The sequence below is a fragment of the Ascidia mentula genome, chromosome 6 (genome assembly GCF_947561715.1).
Source record: "Ascidia mentula chromosome 6, kaAscMent1.1, whole genome shotgun sequence".
Classification (NCBI taxonomy): Eukaryota; Metazoa; Chordata; class Ascidiacea; order Phlebobranchia; family Ascidiidae; genus Ascidia; species Ascidia mentula.
In genome coordinates this window covers 7,201,317-7,221,328 of record NC_138571.1, presented here as the reverse complement: position 1 = coordinate 7,221,328, position 20,012 = coordinate 7,201,317, and the positions used below count along the sequence as shown (strand labels likewise).

General features: G+C 36.8%; 2 protein-coding genes across 3 annotated transcripts; one reads left to right on the top strand and one right to left on the bottom strand.

Annotated features, from left to right (window-relative positions):
• Positions 1-1,701: 1,701 nt before the first annotated feature.
• LOC145906849 (SWI/SNF complex subunit SMARCC2-like) lies at positions 1,702-12,729 on the top strand. Of its 2 annotated transcripts, none has more exons than XM_082994325.1 (22): positions 1,702-1,854; positions 1,942-2,080; positions 2,206-2,385; positions 2,642-2,857; positions 3,237-3,361; positions 3,483-3,531; positions 5,069-5,197; positions 5,747-5,865; positions 6,073-6,193; positions 6,727-6,829; positions 7,470-7,634; positions 7,807-7,993; positions 8,112-8,306; positions 8,509-8,608; positions 8,744-8,976; positions 9,127-9,366; positions 9,682-9,869; positions 10,378-10,519; positions 10,896-11,021; positions 11,205-11,267; positions 11,471-12,194; positions 12,281-12,729. In XM_082994325.1, exons 1-22 carry the CDS (start codon positions 1,732-1,734, stop codon positions 12,565-12,567), a joined length of 3,954 nt encoding a protein of 1,317 aa, XP_082850451.1. In that variant the 5' UTR covers positions 1,702-1,731; the 3' UTR covers positions 12,568-12,729. The 2 variants fall into 2 exon arrangements, with proteins under 2 accessions (XP_082850451.1, XP_082850450.1); XM_082994324.1 differs by having other exon boundaries at positions 12,278-12,729.
• A 969-nt stretch (positions 12,730-13,698) lies between these two features.
• On the bottom strand, positions 13,699-18,902 carry LOC145906308 (cytochrome P450 7A1-like). Its single transcript, XM_082993723.1, has 7 exons — positions 18,806-18,902; positions 18,218-18,358; positions 17,446-17,791; positions 16,879-17,176; positions 15,628-15,906; positions 14,389-14,567; positions 13,699-14,326 (listed from the first exon to the last, which is right to left on the bottom strand). The coding sequence occupies exons 1-7, from the start codon at positions 18,877-18,879 to the stop codon at positions 13,949-13,951; spliced, it is 1,695 nt and encodes a 564-aa protein (XP_082849849.1). The 5' UTR covers positions 18,880-18,902; the 3' UTR covers positions 13,699-13,948.
• Between the last annotated feature and the right edge of the window lie 1,110 nt (positions 18,903-20,012).

The following is a 20,012-nucleotide window of genomic DNA, read 5'->3' as shown; positions in this document are numbered from 1 at the left end:
GTCTTGTAACGCCAGCAAAAGAGCGTTATTGACTTTGTTGCGCAAACAAAAGTTTAATCTTTCTTGTAATTGATTGAGCGGCGTCCAACTTGTTATGTCATAAGAGTATTCAACATAGTCATTGTGATGCCATAACGACCACCGTTTTGTCCACTTCAAAATTCAAAGCACAGCCAACGCAAGACCCTTTCACAATGCCCGCACGTTTCAACCCTGCACTTGTTTGTAAACAAGCTATCCATTAACGAAATCCACTAACGGTTGCAATCAATCAATTATCTGCATATATATATATCTATATCCAATTGTAATAACAAAATGATAAAAGCTTTAGCAAATCCAAAGAGAGTAATCAGTAGATTTGCGGAAATACTTATGTTTACCGTAGAATACGTCGGCCGAAATACACCTGCAAGGCCAATTACACCATTTCGTGTTCAATTCAAAGGTCGGTGCTTATATGTAAGAGAAAAGTAATTCTTAGATAACATAAACTATACTTTTAAGAAATGTGATTGTGGTTTCGATTTGTTCTCGGTTTTCCTTATTTTTTATCATTGGATCAGGGGCCACAAGAAACTGTTTCGGCGCAAGCTGGCGGGACGTAAGCTTAGAAACATATTTGCCGAATTAACTGCAAAAGTAAGCAGGTCATTGCAAGGCTGCCTAAACAATATATGCCAACGAGCAATCTTAAACTTTACTAAAAACACAACTAAAATTATGTAAGATATGCAAAATATGTAAGAAATGCAAAATGTAATTAGGAATATCTGTGTGTGATGTTATGTGCGTGCAGCAGGAATTACGTTGCGGCCCACAAGTCAGCGTTTTGGTCACCCTGTGTTTGTTTACTTGGCAGACGGTGGCAGTTTTGAAACACAAAAATGTCGCTATAGAACCCCATACAATTACGAGAAACCTTGATAATTGCAATAGATGATTTTAATCCAACGACCACTTTCTATGTCATCGTAAAGCAGTGTGCTTTAAATTAGGCAGATGATAGATATTTAAAATGCTGTGGTGCAAGGGCTACTTTTCGTATTCGCTCATGCGAAAACATTTACAGTACAGAATATTATTATGTCATTTTATGTATATTACCAAGAAATATAAATATTTGTTCAGTGTATTTCTTATTTTAAAATTATTCCACTTTGATTGCAAAAAAACTGGCAATCGATAAAATGTTTTCAACGTAACGACTTATGTTTTTTTTTGTTTTCTACCATGGCGCTTGGGATTTTTGTTAAACTGGCCAAGCAGTTTGACTTTGCAGAAAAACAGCAAACTTTCTTGCCTGCAAGCTAAGAGCGCGGTAACTTGAAACATATGGTGGCCGAGTTTTGTACGATTTTTTAGTAGAGTGAAGTCCCAATGCTGTTTTTTCGTATATGATTAGCTATAGTATCATTTTCCATGTATGTTGGCATAAAATCAACATAATCCCCCTGGCAAAAATACATTTGCATTGTATTTTACGACAATACACAAAGATAAGCAAGTTTCGTAAGATTGATGTAACATAACAGCTCTAAACGCTGCTCAGGGGCTAAATTTTTTAAAATAGCATCTTGGTGACACAGGTTGGACATGTTTTGCTAAAATGTAAAAAAGGAAAAACTCTATAACTGGTAAAGTGGGCAGTTTTAAAAGTTACATTTGTGATTGTTTGTAATATATTTATCTATTAGGTGCTAGAAATGCTTGCTCAACTTTAGGATAAAAATGACTGCCCTAAAAAAGAAAGATGGTTCGCCAAATGCTAAATATTATGAATCACAAGAAACCATTCAACAGTTTGAACCAGTGCGGAGTTGGTTGACCAAAAACACCAAGAAGTATCCACAGGTATATTCTTGTTGCTGACTTTTGCTAAAGATGTATTTTAAATTCCCTTTTCTGATAAAAATCACATAATTTCTTGTATTGTACTAGGTTGATGTGCCCACCAACAAGTACCTCGCTAATCTTTGTTATCAGCTGCTGCAGTTTCAAGAAGATGCGTTTGGAAAAAACCAAAAGTCCCCTGCTTTAACAAAGATCCCTATTAAGTGCTGTAATGATTTTTTACCCGGTAAACATCATTAACAACTATTGAAGTTAGAATATGACATGTGTTTTTGTCTTGCAACATAATTCTAATATATATGTCTTGTCTAGTCCAATAAATAGGGTGTAATTATACAAAAATGTCTTTAGGTGGAGGCTTGTGTCATATACTTGGTGCTCTACTCAAATACAAAACTGAACAAGGACTCCGTAGATTTGATTTTCAAAACCCATCGCGAATGGACAGAAATGTGGAGATTTTCATGATGATTGAAAAGACTTTGATACAGAACAGAGTTTTAATTAGGCCAACTGTATATATTTCCACTGGTACTTAAATGCTTATTTATAAACAACCAAATTATGCTTCATTTTTTTGACTGGTGTTGTTGCAAAGCTTTGTTCAATAAACATAATATATTAGTTTACTTATTATAATTTTGTAAAATAACTGTATATACATTGGTTTACTTGTCATTATTTATGACATACTCACTGCAATTGAGAGTGGTAATTCTATAGAAACAAACGTTGTAAACAATTTCTTTGGCTACTTCTTTACAGTATAATTTATTATTCTTTGTAGAAATTATTGACAAGTTGGCAACACGTATAATGGACATTGTGCGTGACCACCAAGGCACAATCACAACAAATACTGAAGCAGCGAGTCATGTAGTTCATCCCATACCACATTCTTTCAATACTGAAGACGAGTACATAACACCTGTGCAGAAGCGAGACAAGTTCTGTCTGGTGCATTACTGGGGCTTCCCCGATAGCTATGACACATGGATTCCAGGTGAGGGGGAATTCCCTGCTGTAGGGTGCTGATTTTTGTTGTTGGTTTTATTGGCTGTGCATATTTGTTCAACCTTTGCACAGTTATCCTGAGTTCTGATTATAACCTAGTGTTGTGATTTAGTGGTTGTGTTTGTTAAATTTATAGCACCGAATATGTTTCATCCTAAATATATTTTGTTTCAAAGTTTAAAGTTTTAAAATGAATATGAACTGATTATTGTTTTCTAAATATTGGTATGGTAGGAATTTCCTATTGGGTTGTTGTAAAGTAGTGTATTTTGAGGGGTTGCGGTGAATAATTTATGGTAAGAATATTATGTGCGGAGCAAATGCAGTTTTATTTGTTGTTCTATTCAACTTTCTTTAATATTCTTTAGTGGCTGAAGCTCCAACTGATCATATTTACGAGATCAAAAAAGAACACAGATTGTATCATGTGCATGCAAAATGGGTTCTTGATTTAGATACCTACAATGAGTGGATGAATGAGTTGGACTATCAGGTTAGGCAGTTGTAACAGTACGTTTGGTCAATTTCTCCAAATTTAACTCATGATTCACAAATGTTCAAAAAACTTTTTATGTTTGTTTTAGTTATGTCTGCATTTAAAGTTATTTTTGTAGGTGACAAGCATTGGACAATTGATTCATCCAACTGAATCCAAGAGAAGAGGTATGTTTAACACAAATTAAAACACCATAATGTATTTTTAATATATTATGTCTGAAAGCAAAATTGATTTTGAAAATATAGTCAATGCAAAAAGTCAGCTAGATAGTGTAAGGTACGCAATGTGGAGCCAAAACAGTGGCCATCTGTCTGCAGCTTATACACAAGTGTAAGGTACTTCCAGCAGAGTCAAATGTTAACAGTGTCTGTATCTAGGTTCTTGAGTAAGGTCAAACAATTTCAGTTACAGATATTTAATTTAATCTGTTTTTTTTTGCTGATTTGTGTTGAAATATGTTGTAAGTTATTGATGATAGGAATTTTTGTTTTGTTTAAAACAACGAACATTGTTTGGCTGTGCAGCAAAACACAGGGTTTCACAACCAGTTGTTTACTGTGCAGTTTTAAATGGCCCATAGAGGTATATATGTAAACAAATTTTCAAACACCAATAACAAGAAGTGTAGCTAAGTTTGAATTATTACGACAAGAAATTTGTGTAACATTACTGTCCCTATGTTAAATTGTGACAAGTTACCTGAAAAAAGACAGGCAATGCGCTCATCAAGATTAAGCCACAATTTCGCAATCTAATTGTCGAAGTCAAAAAAGCGAAGTGTTGATCTAACGTGCACCATGAAGTTATTTAGATGGCCTGGGTATTCGTCTGACCATGTGCCTTGTTTGCGCGCACTGTGTCTTGCACATGTGGCACGGAAAGCACTAAATATTGTGAAACGTGACGAATACAAATGTAACCCTGTACCAAATAACTTGCAGGCAATACGTTTGCATTTTGTCAGAGAAATGGCAGATTTAGACGAACTGTTGCAACATGACATTCATACAAAGAAAATCAGTCAAGCATATTTTGCGCGCCGACGCAAGTCAAAAGAAGAAGGTAGACGAATATTCCATGCATGACTGAACAGAGGCTCGAGCGGGTCGGCGCGTTGTAATGAAATAAACTGGTCACGTGGTTTATGCGTGTGTGCGTGCGTTATTTCCTCGGGCTGTCAAAATCGTGGTGTTCGTTCAGAAATGATCAACCCCAGACCAGTTTCTCGCGAAAAATGGAAACCTGTACTTATTGTTTTGCGCCAAACAATTAAACCAGGAGACAAAAACATAAAGATTTTTTTTTAAAGTTGTGCTAAGATGATGTTATAATGTTGTTGTATATTTGAAGTAGTGGTTTTATTGAATAAGAAAGCAAAAACAGGTCTTATTTAAAAGGTCTTAAAAAGTGCAGCATGTATTATGCGTAAATAGTCGTTGATTATACAATAGTTAATATTTTCAGGGGCAGCAGGTGAATAGTAACAATAATAATGGCATGTGCCATGCTATGGATTTAAATCTGCATTAAGTTTTGACAATGAGTAAGTTTAATAAACACCTGAATGATGTGTGCAGTGTGCACCACATATAAACATGGTTTATCTACTTAAATATTAAACAATTATGTTTTTGCCAACATAGTATTTACTAACAATGCATTTACTTTTCTTGCTAGTTTAATTAAATCCTGTGCTTTCAGGCTTCATTAACAAGTCTGGAAAGGCTGACAGTCCTCTGAGTTCAGACAGTGATCGAAGAAAATCACTCACCAAAAAAAGATCAAAACAAAAATCACCATCACCTGAACCAAAAAAGAAAAACAAAAAAGGTTTTAGTGTTTTGTTCTCTATTGTTGAGTTGTGTACAACTTTGTAATTTAAGTTTTAGACCAAAACTTAATTAATGTTTATCGAATTCTGGACTGCACAGATAACAGTGTTTGAAAAAAAACACCATTGATATAGCCTATCCATTCTCTTATCGAATTTTACTAGCATGGTTAAACATTTACCATCTGTTCATTTTGCCCCATGATGTTTCTAGGCATTTGGACTGAATTGCTTCATAACCAGATATTCAACTGCCAGCATGACATATTTTTGTGGCAAGTTTTTTGCAACCTAAATTTGATCTGCTGGTTTGTTGTGTATCATTGGTGTGAAAGCATTGATTTTGTTTGTTTTGTTACTGAGGGCAAAGTATAATTTATTTTTTTAAATTCTTGCCATAAAGGATAATGAGAGGCTATTGTTATAGTATTTGTTTCTGAAAGTTAATATTTGCAAGTCCTTTTTATAATTACTAATGTTTCAACAGATCTTGTTTTTATTTAGGTACCTAACAACAATTTTGTAAACAACAATGTATTTCTAACCAGGTCGACCAGGGACCCCAGCAACTATGAAGAAGAAGAAGGAAGAGGAGGAGGATGTAACAAAACACATGGATGAGCCAGCTACTGTGCCTGTGGTGGAAGAAATTGCTGTTCCTAAACATGTAACTTGAAACAACTTCTAAAACTGTTTTGCCTGTTACTATGGATAAAGTTCTCCTAAACTTTGAAACTACACTGTATAAATAAATTTGTTGCTGTGAACCTCAACCATTTTTGTGTTTCAACTGCAAATCTGCATGTTTATGTGGCCTGATGTATTAACATATTATATATTTGTAATTTTCTTTGCACGTTTTACTGTTTGCCAGATGTATTCAAAGAAGGACATAGAAACCCAGCCAATTAAAGGTGGAAGTTTACAAGAGATTGGTGACACAGATGACCATGATACAAATGATGTTGAAATGTCTACTGATAGCCATTCACAAAGTATGTTGGTCATGCTTGTTTATTTATGTATAGATCATTTACCTGGTAATTTGTAAGAGTTTACTGTTAAAATTATATATGTACTGTGCTTCCTAATCAAATCATCACACAAAAAAGAGAAATTTTCATTGCATTTTGCATAAAAAGTATTTGTTGAAAACATATATACGTATAGTATATACGTATATATATATATATATACTGTGTTACTATGTAGTAGACTTTAACTTTCTGTCAGTCAAAAAACAAACTTTGGTCTTGTATTTGATGTACTGATTCTGGCTTTGTGATGCAAACTGTAGGCATTTGGACTGATGGCAGTCTTTTTTTGACATGTATGTGAAGCAAGTGATATTTGTGTTAGTCAAGTTTTTTGACTGGTACTTCTTATCTGCTTTTTGATATCATGTCACAAAATTCATGCTCTGATTTATGTTTAGTTCTGAAAGCCAGCTATAACTTGTACAAATTTACCAACCCTATGGGTGAACTACAAACTAATAGTTGTAATAATTTTATGTACTTAAACATAGGTAATCCAGCGGAGGAGATTGCTACAGAACAAACTCATCACATCATTATCCCAAGTTATTCGGCTTGGTTTGATTATAATGCAATACATGCCATTGAAAGAAGGTGAGAATGTTGTTACACATTTTATTGGGTGTGTATGTCAACAATATTTTTTTTTCACTGAATTTGTAAATGTAAAAAGTTTTATGTAATAAGCTCAGATTTTGCCCTATGATGTTTCTAGGCATTTGGACTGATTTGTTTCATAACCAGATATTCAACTGCCAGCATAACTTATATTTGTGGCAAGTTTTTTGCAACCTAAATTTGATCTGCTGGTTGGTTGTGTTTTATTGGTGTGAAAGCATTGATTTAGTTTACTTTTGTAACTGAGGGCAATAAGTAATTTATGGCCTAATTAGTTATTAGCAATTATTGATGAATGAAAAACAAGAAAACCAATTGTTTATTTTTTTGCCCATTTCCTACCTTAAATAAAAATCAATTATATATATAAAGGTTTTGTAATAATGATACTGCAAAAATTCTCATGGTCACCTTTTCGAGGTTGGGTAACGTTGGATTACCAACTTCCAATGTTCCACATATAAATGCACACTAGTTGGAGTTTCGGTAAATCTGAGAATGCATAGTCTAAGCGATAAAAATTCACTATCATTATTTGAACCAACTTGTTTTCAACAAAAATTTTGTTCTTAAACAATTGTAAATTAAAACTCTTTGCATGTATAAATTTTTTCAGAGCCCTGCCTGAATTCTTCAATGGTAAAAATCGATCCAAGACACCAGAGATATATTTGGCATATCGCAATTTTATGATTGACACTTATCGACTTAACCCTATGGAATATCTAAGCGCGACTGGCTGCCGAAGAAATTTAGCTGGGGATGTGTGTGCAATAATAAGGTGAGTTACTGTCAGTGACATTAACAGGGTATTATAGTTTCTTTTGAATTGTTAAAATTTATATATTAAGCTTTCAAAAGTGTGTACAGGTAAATGGAATTGTGTTGGAATCAACAGCAATCAGTAATTTTACTGTTTTTAGTTAATAATGGAATTTTAAAACTCTTTACAGAGTTCATGCCTTTCTGGAGCAGTGGGGGCTCCTCAACTATCAAGTGGACCCAGATTCAAAACCATCAATAATGGGGCCTCCCCCAACATCCCATTTCCACATTATTGCTGACACTCCATCAGGTCTCCAACCAATTGCCCCAGCAAAACCCCAAAACCTAACACAAGCCCTCGCTAAATTTGATAAGGTGAGTTTAACCAATATTTCAACGTATATTTGTCATGTCTGTTCCGTTTGCCCAATACATTTTAGCATGTTTGTACAGTCCCATTAAAAGAAATATTTATTGTGTGAAAATAATGCAGGAAAAGGTGAAGGATGAAAAACCAACTGGATTGGATAGTGGGATTGGCAACAACTTTGGTCTGAGGACAGATGTTTATGCCTCGCAGCATAAAGCTGCTATGGGGAAAGCAAAAACAGTGGCTGCAGCAGCTGTTGCAAAACCATGGACAGATCAAGAGATTTTGCTGCTTCTTGAGGGACTAGAAATGTACAAGGTACAAAAAAAATTCCTGTTTGTGGTTAGTGTCTATTTAAAATGGCAACATATTTATGAATTTAAAAGCTGATAAGAATAATGCTAGTAAATGTCTTCCTTCAAATTTCTAGTTTGATGAACGTATTTATCTATGTGTTAAGATATATATTTTTTCCATACAAGTTAGAATTCTTGCATAAGAAGTTGAATGTTTATGACAGGATGATTGGAATAAGGTTTCTGAACATGTCGGAAGTCGAACACAGGATGAATGCATCCTGCAATTTCTGCGTCTGCCGATTGAAGACCCCTACATTGAAGGTTCAAACACAATTACTGTATATCCCTTTCCTGACAAACATTTAAATATGGAGTAAAAAACAATTCAAACTATATTTGACTGAAGCCAAAATATTAAATTTTTCTAAAACATATTGATGATATAATTTTTTGTAGGTACTTTGGCTGCTGTTGCAAATTCTGAGAGCTCAGAAGAGAAGCCTCCTGTAGTATTGGAGCAACCTATTCCATTTTCGAAGACAGGAAATCCAATCATGACAACTGTTGCTTTCCTTGCATCTGTTGTGAGCCCTCGTGTGGCAGCAGCTGCTGCAAAAGCTGCAGTGGAGGAGTTTTCACAAATAAAGGATGAAGTCCCTCAAAACCTTGTTAATGCTCATGTTAACCAAGTAAGCTCCCTGATGATTTTTGACTTCACTTTAGTACAACATCAGATATTGTAAACTTGCAACATAACGTGAAATTTGTTAAGAAAATTGTGAACAGCCCATACAAGGTTCCTTTCATAATTGGCTTTGAGCAACATGTTTTATGGCCAGGTTATGGAACAAGCAAAACAAGGAAATGTTGACCCTGAGTATGGCTTGGATAAATGTGGGATTGCTGGGACAGGTCCGACAGGTCCTGAGAAGGAGGAAAAAGAAGAAGAAGAAAAACAAGAGGATGAGGAGAAGATGGACACTGGTGAGGAGAAGACCGAAGATAATGAAAAGGAGGATACTAAAAAAGAACAAACGTCTGAGGAAGATTCTACCAAGGAGGAAACCCAATCAGAACAGGTAGATTAATGCTTGGTTATCGTTTTGTGCTTATGCATGGAATGTAAGATGTTAACCAACAGCATTGCACTATTTCCTATAATTAACAGTAGAAGCACTCATGAGTGGTGATGGTAATATGTGGTTACTTGTTAACCAAGTAAGCAGGAATTTCATACAAGCAAATCTGGTTAACTTTTACTACCAGCATCATAAACAGATCAACCAACGAAGTGTTTGAACTATTATTGGTGTATATAATACCTGCGGCAAAGCCATTGTGGTGGTTGTCCATACCTGTTCAAAAATGCATGATTTAATTTATTTTACAACCAGACTCCTACAAAGAGCAAACCACTGGATAGAGAAATCCCTGAAGGAAATCTTGCAACGGCTGCTGCTGCTGCACTTTCTGCTGCTGCTGTTAAAGCAAAATACCTCTCGCAAATCGAGGAACGCAAAATTAAAAGTCTTGTGGCTTTGCTTGTTGAGACTCAAATGAAGAAACTTGAAATCAAACTGAGGTTTGTTTTTGTTGGTTTTCATAAGATGTTAAATTGTATAATGTATAGTATATAGTGTACAGCACACTGTACATACAGAGCATGGTACTTTTTGGGTAAATTGGTCAAATGTATCAATAAATGGTATGGCAGTGAAAATTGTATTCTTGGCTATGCATTATTTAAGTTTAGTGGTGACTAAATTAGTTTTTTTGAGTGAGTTATGGTAACTGGATAGATCAGTTAGAGCCTGTGTTGGTTTTAGAAGCAGGATCAGGTTTTCATTTTAATAACAGACATTTAGAAGAGTTAGATGGAATAGTTGAGTATGGATTTCAAACAACAGAAAGAGAAAAAAGGAGGCTTCTAGCTGATAGGCAGGAGTTTTTACTAAAAGCAGCAAGGTTAGAAAATGTATTCGGAAAGTAAATTAAGTGTTTTTTAGTCAGTTTTGAATGTATTGCACATATGACCATACTTTTTCATTACTGACAAAAATTTAAAAAAATCAAAAATTTTAATTTGTCAGACATTTTGAGGAGCTTGAAACGATAATGGAAAGAGAAAAGGAGCAATTGGAATACAAGAGACAACAACTGTTGCAAGAACGACAAGCTTTTCTTCATGAACAAATCAGATATGCAGAGGCCAGAGCAAGACAAGTTTATCAGGTATGTTACCTTGAAATTTTGATTATCAGTTGGGGTTGGTAACCAATTTACAAATGTAAAAATGCGAATATTTGTTATTTGAATACAAAAAACCTATGAGTTTATGGCACAGGTTAAGTTTTAAATCATCTTTTTCTAATTTTTACATAACCTTTTAATATTTGCTAGTTTGTAGAGACAATTATTGTCAAAGTTTCTTTAAGATTTAAAATTTGTGTATAAATAAGAAAAAAAAGATTTAAAACTGAAACTGTGCCATAAACTCGTATTTTTTGTTGTTGTGAACATCCAAGTAATGAACTTCCCTAAATATGTAGTTCCATTAAAAGAAAATGTATAAACTTTTCCTGTGACAAATTGTTTTCATAATATTCAGTCTAAGCATTCCATGCCCACCCACCAACCTATGATGGGGTCCCCTCACCCAAGTGTACCTACTCCAGGTGTTTCCCCTAGTGGTAATATTATGGGAGCCCCTCCCCACGGCAGAGTAGTACAACAGGTTTGATGACTTTTTTGTAGTTTTGTATTTTTTGGTTAGTTTCGTTTCATTTTCTGAAAGGTTAAAATTATCATGTTTTGGAAACTAACAAATAATCACAAAATAAATTAAAAAATTACTCCAAAAGGCAAAGTTTGCTGTTTAATGAGAGAAGGTGTTATTAAATATTATACTTTGTTTAAGGTTATGGTACAAAATCGTGAGGTACAAAGTCCTGCTCCACAATCACAACATCCACCACATCATGTAAGGATGATAAACTGTGAGCTATCGTAGCAACAAAGCTGATTTTACTTTTATTTACATAAACTGAAGTTGTCTATTGAATTTAATTAAGATGTGAAAAGTGACACTTACTGTAAAGTATTAGCTTGTGTGTTATGTCTCTTTGCAAATATGTCATTGTTTCCACTGATTTATGTTTACAACTTTGGGGTGGGTTATCACAGATGCAGCCACATGGCCAGGGACTTCCCCAAAGTGCACCCCACGCTCAACCAGCCCCGGTCCCATCAACCCATCCCAAAGTTGTCGCTCCTGTCGCTGAAGAGGTTCCATCAGTTCCACATCCGACTCCACCCCAGAATCCAACAGCTCCACATGCGCAACTGCAAGTGTCAATGCCACTGCAAATGTCAATGCCACAGAGACAAACGCCAATTCAAACACAGATGCCACAACAAGGACCAATGCCACCACATCCTCAGGTGCCATCTGTAGCACAAATTCCACCCCCTCCAACACAAGGGCAAGTTCCACCACCACCACCACAGCCTCAGGTGCCGCCATCTCTTGTGCAACAACAACAACAGCAACAACAGGGACAAGTGCCACCGACCTCATCACAAATTCCACAACAGCCAATCACATCACAGCCACTCAGAGCTGCCCAGCAAGTCCCACCACCATCCCAGGCTCAACAGATGCCGCAAGGAACTCAGCCAATGATAACCCAACAACCGGGACCGCCACAGTCACAGCCAATGGCCCCAAACCAGGTTCCACCAGCACAAGCATCACAACCTCACATGCCCCCAACCTCTGCACCCCCAATGCATGGGACTACTCCACAGTATGGATACAACACTCCACATCAGATACCACCCACCACTGGACCACCCAACCAGCAGTACCACCCTGATGTGCATCAGCAGTACCCATCCTATCCCCAAGGTCGGTATAAACCTTAACTTTGTCTATAGGTTTCTTCATAATATTATTGACTTGTTAAACTTACATGTTATAAATACTCACAGGAGGGCAACAGCAGCAACAGATGCCTCCGAGTTCAAGGGGCGCACCTATGTATGGGGCACCACCCCAATCACACCCCGGTTACTACCCCAACCAACCTTACCAGCAACAACAAGCCCCCACTTCAATACCCCAACAACAAATGCCACCCACATCAAACATGTCAGCTCCTGGGGGAGTTCCCTTCCAACAACCGCCACCACCACAGCAGCCGCAGCAGCAAGCTCCATCTTATCCACAACGCCATACATCACACGAGTCTGCAGGTGAAGGTGAAGCCATGCAGCACTGATCATTCACAAAAATTATCGTATAGCCGAAGCTGCTTCCTTGTTGCAATGGGTTCGATATCGACAATTTGGACAACATTTCTCATGCTGTCAATCATATACAGTTTGCTGTTAAGTTGGATTTGTGTGGTTGTACTTCTTTCGGGAATAAATGCCTTTGTCTACTTGTGCGTGAACGAGCTAGAGGGTTAGAAAAGGTGAAGTTTAAATTTGGGCTCCATCTGACCGAACAGTAACTAAAAGATATCGAACGCCCACTTTTGGTCATGGTTTCATTTGTTTTCTGTGTTACAAATATTTAATTTTGTCATATGAGATTGGCTAAAATTATGAAACTGTGGCAAATCGAAATGTTACTTTGACGAAAATAAAACTGCTTAATTTTGGAAAAGCATGCAAGAAAGTTATGATTTTGTGAATACTTCTGCATATTTTAAACTCCAAGAAAGAGCATTATATATCCTGCTTTAAAATCGTTAGAACTCTCAGTCTCTCACCCCTAATTTAAGTTTGTGAAAAATGGAGTTTGTTCTGCAATACATTTTTTTGTATTCTCCGATTTTGGACACTTGGTAAAATTGAAGGTTTGTTTTTTTTCGTGGAGGGATTGTTTGCAAAGACAATGTTTTATGTCCTTTATTTTAGGTCAAAATCATGAATTGGAGAGATTTTCGACTTCGTGTTGCTGTTATATTTTGGCCTTGGCGACGGTAAAATAATTATTTCTTGGTCTTATTGAGCTTCAGGGTCACAAAAATTAGTGTTTTTTTACTAATTCGATTTTCATCATCCCTAAATCTCTTATCCAATGGATATGGCAATTGCAAACTATTTTAAAATTTATATGCGTTTCACAGTTGATTATGATGTAGATTAGCTCGAAAAATAAAGAAAATTCGTTAGGTCTCAAAAAAAAAGATTGCTTGCAGAAAAAGGGCACATTTTAGCTAAAACAAGGTCATAACCTACTTCAAAAAATAGTAAGGCAATAAAAAATCGCCATATTTATTATCTGTACAGCTTCCGAAAGTTGAGTGCAAAAAAACGTCCACGGTAACAACTTGTCTAACAAAAGGTATTTTTCTGTCTAGGATATTTCGTTTAATACTCAAGATTGAAATGTCTTTTTGTTACATTTTTATGGCACAAACAGAAACTGTTCGAAACAACGCATCACAGTAAAAAAAGAATAAAAAATCCAACGCAAAAATAGTCACTGTTTTTACTGCAAATTTGCTGGTCGTTTGCCAAATAATTTCATCGACACATTGGCTGCTGGCCATCTAATGTTGGCAAATACAAAATAGTTATCCCCGCCGCGTTGGTCCACAATCACAACGAAAATAGAAAAGAAATCTTAACCATAAATTCCGGTCAGCGATTTCATCTAACCGCAATTGTGACGTCAATATCTTTCTCCGGCGGCATAACTCCGAAACCCACGTGACGTAAGTCAAACCCTGGTTCTTTAATTGAATTTTCATTTTTGTCGCTCGACAATCGAATGTCGAAATACGTCAAAAGGGAAAGAATTATAAGTTTGATTTCTATGATGGCAATATGGCGACCAGGGCACCTCGTTTTTCCAAAACCAAATGTCAGAATTGCTGTGGATGCACTGACTCTTTTTCCTTTCTTGTAGAAGCGACAGAATGGACGCAGCTTTTGGTGTCGTTCTATTCCACTGCACGCTGAAGAATCGCTCATCGAGCTTGTGACGTCATCTGATGATCGTGCCACAAAGCGATCGTAAACATATTCCTGTTTGACAACGGTTGGTATTTAGTACAGTTTGAAAAAAAAAGGAATACAATTTAACTTACTGTGGGATTTGGAAAGATTTCAGGGTCCATATGTGTGCATGATGCGTAATATGCAGTGTAATCTCCTTTTCTAATTAGGTACTTCTTTCCTGATGCAGTTTTGATAATTGCGTCATCAGTTGCGCGACGTAAATTCATACTGGTCCCGCATATGCGCATAGTTTCCTTCACGCACGAATCTATGACGTAATATTGTTTGTTATTTTATTATTACTTGTTTTAATTTGTAATTGAGATGACACAAAGGTAGTTGTGCAGGCAAATGGTGGTGACATGGTTATTGAAAAGTGTTTTGTTAACTAATTGTTGTCTGACAAAGGGTCATTCCTGTTTGTTCAAGCAACTTACGTGCAGCTAATTTACATATAGCGACGTGAAACCGTTTCACGGAAGGAATCGGGCACACTGCTGCCGGAAAGCAGATGCCTAACATTTCCTTGAAACTTTGCCTTAGGATTAGCCGCTAATGATTTGGTTGCAAAATTGCCCGAAAGTAGAATCCACTTTTTAGGTGACGAGTAGTGTTCTGATATAGGCTAACATCATTCTCTCACTCATTTGCTGTGCGCGTTTACGAAAAAACAATGCACTGCAAATTTCCAGTTGTTCTTGTAGCGTCAAATCTATTTGCTCTTGTTTGACCCACTTAATTAAAAAGTTCAAAATTTATGTTTTAGGTTCCACATTCTTGTCTTCTGCTGTGATCTGTAATGCGGATTTTAACTGTGCGCGGATTTTGAGGTGTGCATGATATAGGGATATGTTATATAGCCAGGTAATACAGTCAATATTGACATCATGGGCGTCGATTTTTTAACGTTTTGTAAAATATTAGGGGGGACTTTTCCAGGTTTTAGAAACACGCGAAAAACATTTTGTCAGTCGTATCGCCCATTGCAGATTTAGTAATTATGAATTAAAGTAACATACAAGTTATTACGCAACAATGCCGATTCTTACCATTATGCTACAACAACCGCTGCGCTACGTAACAATCCACGAGACTCTTGTGTTTGGCATGATTTTAACGGTGATAATACAGGTCGTTTGAAACCAGCTTAACATATAGTATAATGTATGTTTTTTTCTGGCAATACTTTTCAGTTTTAAATGAAATCCAGGGGTGACAATACATGCGTTGTCACCCCTGTTTGTTTGTGAGAATAGACTCCTATGATTGACATGTAATGTAGTTGACTAATTCATGCCTGACGCAAAAAAAGGTGGCATGTTGTGTACCTAGTGTAAATAGCTTGTCAATGGTTGACTTGTTCAAACTCCGTATCAGTCGCATGGGTGGGAATTCCCCATTTTTGTCAGTTGTGAGGTTGTCGTTGTTGTTGTCGTCAGTTTCGTGCAATGCGGACTGGAGAACTGAAGCAAATTCCTCTTTAATCGCGACCTTCGCCTCCGGGTTGGTGAGAATGTGGAATATGCACCAGAATAGAGCTGGAATTGTGTTAGCTTGTGCCGACCACAAGATGATGAGGAGATGACGTACACGCTCGTGGAGAAACTCTGTGGGAAATAAAGCATGATTTGTTTTGTGTAAATTCACAATCAAATATTCTCCAAACAAACTTTACTTGATAAATAAAAAATTAACCATGGGACGGTAAAAACCTTTCGTTTCTCTCGAAGTTAGAAAATATATTTCAAAATGATTATATGTTATTATCGTTGCAATGTTCACACGAACATCCTGCTAATTTGGCCTAAAAAGCATTTAGAAATATTGTTTCTCTAAAGAACAATTTAACGCCTGTTACATAATAGGGCATTAGGTCGAAAATTGTGATGTAATTCTGCTGCGTAAACACTTTTGCATGGAGCGTCAACCACGCTGACAATTCACGCACCGTTGCAAGTCGCAGAATAGTTGCTTAAACGTGTTGTCATCAAAATCACCCTGTCCAAAACGTGTAACAAAATTCCGCTATTTTCTTTCTGTTATGCTGTGATCTTGATAATTTTTCCCCAAACATGACGCTCATAAAATTACATTGACTTGAATCACCGACAAATTGCGAAACGAAACATAAAATCGTGCTGGTCATGCAACAAACAATTTATACATCGTGCCAAAGCACGAATAAATAAACGTTTTCGCATATTACAATGAATTTATGATTCTCACGCGAAAACTTAAAATCACATTTTGTTTTTGCCATGCAGCACATTCTAACGCAACTCTGGTTCACTGTTATCGACGACACTTGCTAATGGCGATTTTTGGGGGACTGTAAAGAGCCTAATGTGTTTTGAAATGTTGTCAAGCGTGCGAATTTATCAACATTTTCTGATTCCACATTTATGTATGATTTCTTTGTTGCATAATAAGCTATGCTCCTTAATTCTGTCACAAGCAACAAAAAGGTGATTTTTGCACTCGTAAATTTTAATTCTTTAACTTAGATCGCGAGACGTCGAAAAAAATTGCAAGGCGGCCGTTACGAAGATTGTTTTCACAAACCAAACATTGTGACCAACCTAACTTCGGATTGACTCCGACAATATCGGATATCAACCACGAGACGTTGCTCCTCTTCGACCAATCAAGATTTTCCAAGCTCTTAAACAACCTCTTGCGAGCTCTCTTTGTTTCAGGAAGAAAATGGATCGGAACGCGATCTACAAGAAGAGCGGAGTCTTTGTGATAGGAGCAAAATTGCTGGAACATTTCCTCCGTTTCCATCCTGCACTGATTTCCCTCCTCCGGGAGAGATCCGAAGAGGATGTTGAAAGTGACGTCAAAGATGAGACGTTTACAAAGCTCGTGGAGTTGAAACTTTAATGAAAACAATTTGGCGACTTTCAATAATATGCTTACTGTACAAAACTGCCACATTGCAATTTGACGTAGGTTTGATCAATTCACCGCATACTTAATCCGTATACCTGCTATATGTTTTTACCTAAAATTACTTCTGATTGGATTTCCAAACATCACTACGTTATGCATTTGCGTTAAATCCGTATAGCTCTAACAAACTCACTTTAACAATTTCTATGGAATGATACAGTTATTACTAACTACATGAACGAAAACCTTCTTACATGTTGTTTGTATCCTTTACCAACTGTGTCTCCCAGGGCGTGATAGAGTGCACGCGGTACAGCAGTTCGGGCCGAACGGCAAAGCTCAGAAAGTGGTTCGGTTCCTCTCAGGTTGTTCACCATCAAGTGTGGAATCGCATCGTTTCGATGCCGAGGAACACTTTTTCTCCAAGGCGTCACGTATTGTAGGACACGTTCGGACATTTTGGGTTTAGAAATTGTGTGAAACTGATGAGGATCCCCCACCATCCGAGACACAAAATCACGGAGGATCTCTTTGATGTCCAACGTGGGAGATTTTGCAATTATCGGAACGTCCAGTGGATTCATGAAATACGTTGTATTCCTGAATAAAAAAGGTTGATTGGAAACTCATAGTTCTTAGTCCTACAAACTAATTTGGAGAGAAACGGATTTCTAAATCGGGCGTTTGTCCTAGTTGTCTTGTAGCACATTCAGGTCGTAAAAGCTTTCGGGGTGGGGGGAGGGGCCAAGCACAGTGGATGCAGGTTTTGGGTTAGGGGGTAATGAATATCAAGGTAACGGGACATTTTTTTGGTGTTTTCAGGTAACGAATTCACTGTGTACTTTTGCATTTTTTAGGCAACTGCCTGCTGGTCGCCCATAAGTACAGTTATCTTTGTATGCCCGTAGTTACCCACTGGCATCCCACGAATCCCTTCAGACATTAACGTGCAATATCTGACTCTACAATAACAGTTTTAAAGTATTGCAACAAATGGTTTTGCTCTGAACTAGTGACAAATCTTACCATCCCGCCAATTTTATCGTGAAAACATCGCCGTGTCGACTTTGTATTTGGCGTAAATATCCCATTGGGTCTTTTCCAAAATCAAAAGCGGCACCAACGAACGGAATGGAGTGTTGGACTAGCGGAGGTTCCCCTTTTCGTCTAAAATTCAACTTCGCCGTAAAATCAGATATAAACAGTAACGAAGAATTAAATTTGAAATGTTTTTTGTTCCAAAACTGCTACCAATGCTCCACTTAAATGAATAACACTTATATATGTTAATTAAGAACAGAAGCGTTTTGGTTAGTATTTACTCCGAACAGGTATTTACAAAAACATCTGTGAGTATAGGCATTATGTCAAAATTGAAACAACCACCATAAGTTATGTAGACGTAATGGGCTAATATCGGTAAGCGAGATGCAGACAGTGTCGCGATGCTGCACACGCTGCACCGATGGGACCTCATAGATAGAAACAAAAACGCTGTCTGGAGTCCCATTGTTTTTACCTGCCAGGTCACTCATCTAAAGCTAAATTATTAAATGCTACCAAAATTATAGTTTCAAAAAATATTTCACATTTCTTTGTAATTGCGTTGCTTACCTTCGTCTTTTGAAAACAATGAACAAAAGTGCGAAGAAACATAAAAGTAACAAAGTCAATGTAATTGAGAACATTTTCAGACCCTTCCTTCTCGCCACAAGCTACAGAGTAGGTTTAACTCCTATGTGCTCCAGAAGGTACCTTTAAAACATGGTACGTTAGCGTGACCGATATTAATCACGTGACGCAATTGTTACCGGGAATTTCGGTGAGATGGTTGGAGCATGATCCTGTGTCGTCATCTTTCCTATGGCTTCCTGGCAAACTAATTTCTTGAACAATTGAATATTAAAGGAAAAATGTTGTGGAGTTGAACTGTCAAAATTTTTCAATCAAATGCAAATAATATTTCCTCTTTTCTTGTTAACTTTCGCATATTCCGAATGAAAAGATATTTAAATATTGCATTACACCAGTTCTTTCCAACCGATGATGTGCGTGCCACTAGTGGTATGCGACGACATTCCAGGTGGTACGCGAGCACCTTTCTGTACTTTGCGGATATAGTTCGAATTTAAAAGATGGTGAGGTGATCTCATAATGTTTATTTCTTCATCTCCACTAGGTTACTTTGTAACACTCAAATAGGTGGCGAAATTGTTTTACCTCCAAGTCGCAACCACAAAAAGCTTGGGAATTAGTGCATTAAACACTTTCAAGATGTTTTCTTGCACGGTTGACGATTGCGTAATTTTAGCTCGTAGTTGCGTTACTAGATGTCACGATCCTCTATTGCTACTTAAATTCAAAGCTATCACGCATGTCAGTATGCAGAATTCAAAATCTATCACGAAGGTTCGGTCGCGTGCAAAGATAACGACCTCTTCTCACATGCTTACAACATACAAGTACGGTTTACATTGCAACGTAACAATAACTACCGATCTATTCTGCGTCACAAATATTTGTAAAGAATGTGACAACTTTGTGCAAAATAATGTATCGCGTTCTTGTTCGTTTGTTTATATATTTTTGCGTTATTTACATATAAACAAGTTTACGCATTTAGGTGCTTATAGTGTGCTGCACACGAATCAAAAATTAAACTCATTTCCCGAGTTGTGTCGCAATTTCCTTTCACACGTGTTTCCTCATCTATATTTGCTCATGACTAGAATAAGTGAACTTAAAACGTCATTTGTACAAAATAAATTTTTAGTTGGCAGAAGGAATGGAGGAAACCTAAAATGGAAACTTTTCAACAAAT

Coding starts and splice junctions, on each gene's coding strand:
- LOC145906849 (XM_082994324.1), top strand. CDS start 1,732: ATGACTGCCCTAAAAAAGAAAGATGGTTCGCCAAATGCTAAATATTAT. Junction 2,858..3,236: donor CTATGACACATGGATTCCAG/GTGAGGGGGAAT, acceptor AATATTCTTTAG/TGGCTGAAGCTCCAACTGAT. Junction 12,195..12,277: donor GTACCCATCCTATCCCCAAG/GTCGGTATAAAC, acceptor AAATACTCACAG/GAGGGCAACAGCAGCAACAG.
- LOC145906308 (XM_082993723.1), bottom strand. CDS start 18,879: ATGTTCTCAATTACATTGACTTTGTTACTTTTATGTTTCTTCGCACTT. Junction 18,359..18,805: donor ATTGTTTTCAAAAGACGAAG/GTAAGCAACGCA, acceptor GTTGAATTTTAG/ACGAAAAGGGGAACCTCCGC. Junction 17,792..18,217: donor ACGATAAAATTGGCGGGATG/GTAAGATTTGTC, acceptor TTTTTTATTCAG/GAATACAACGTATTTCATGA.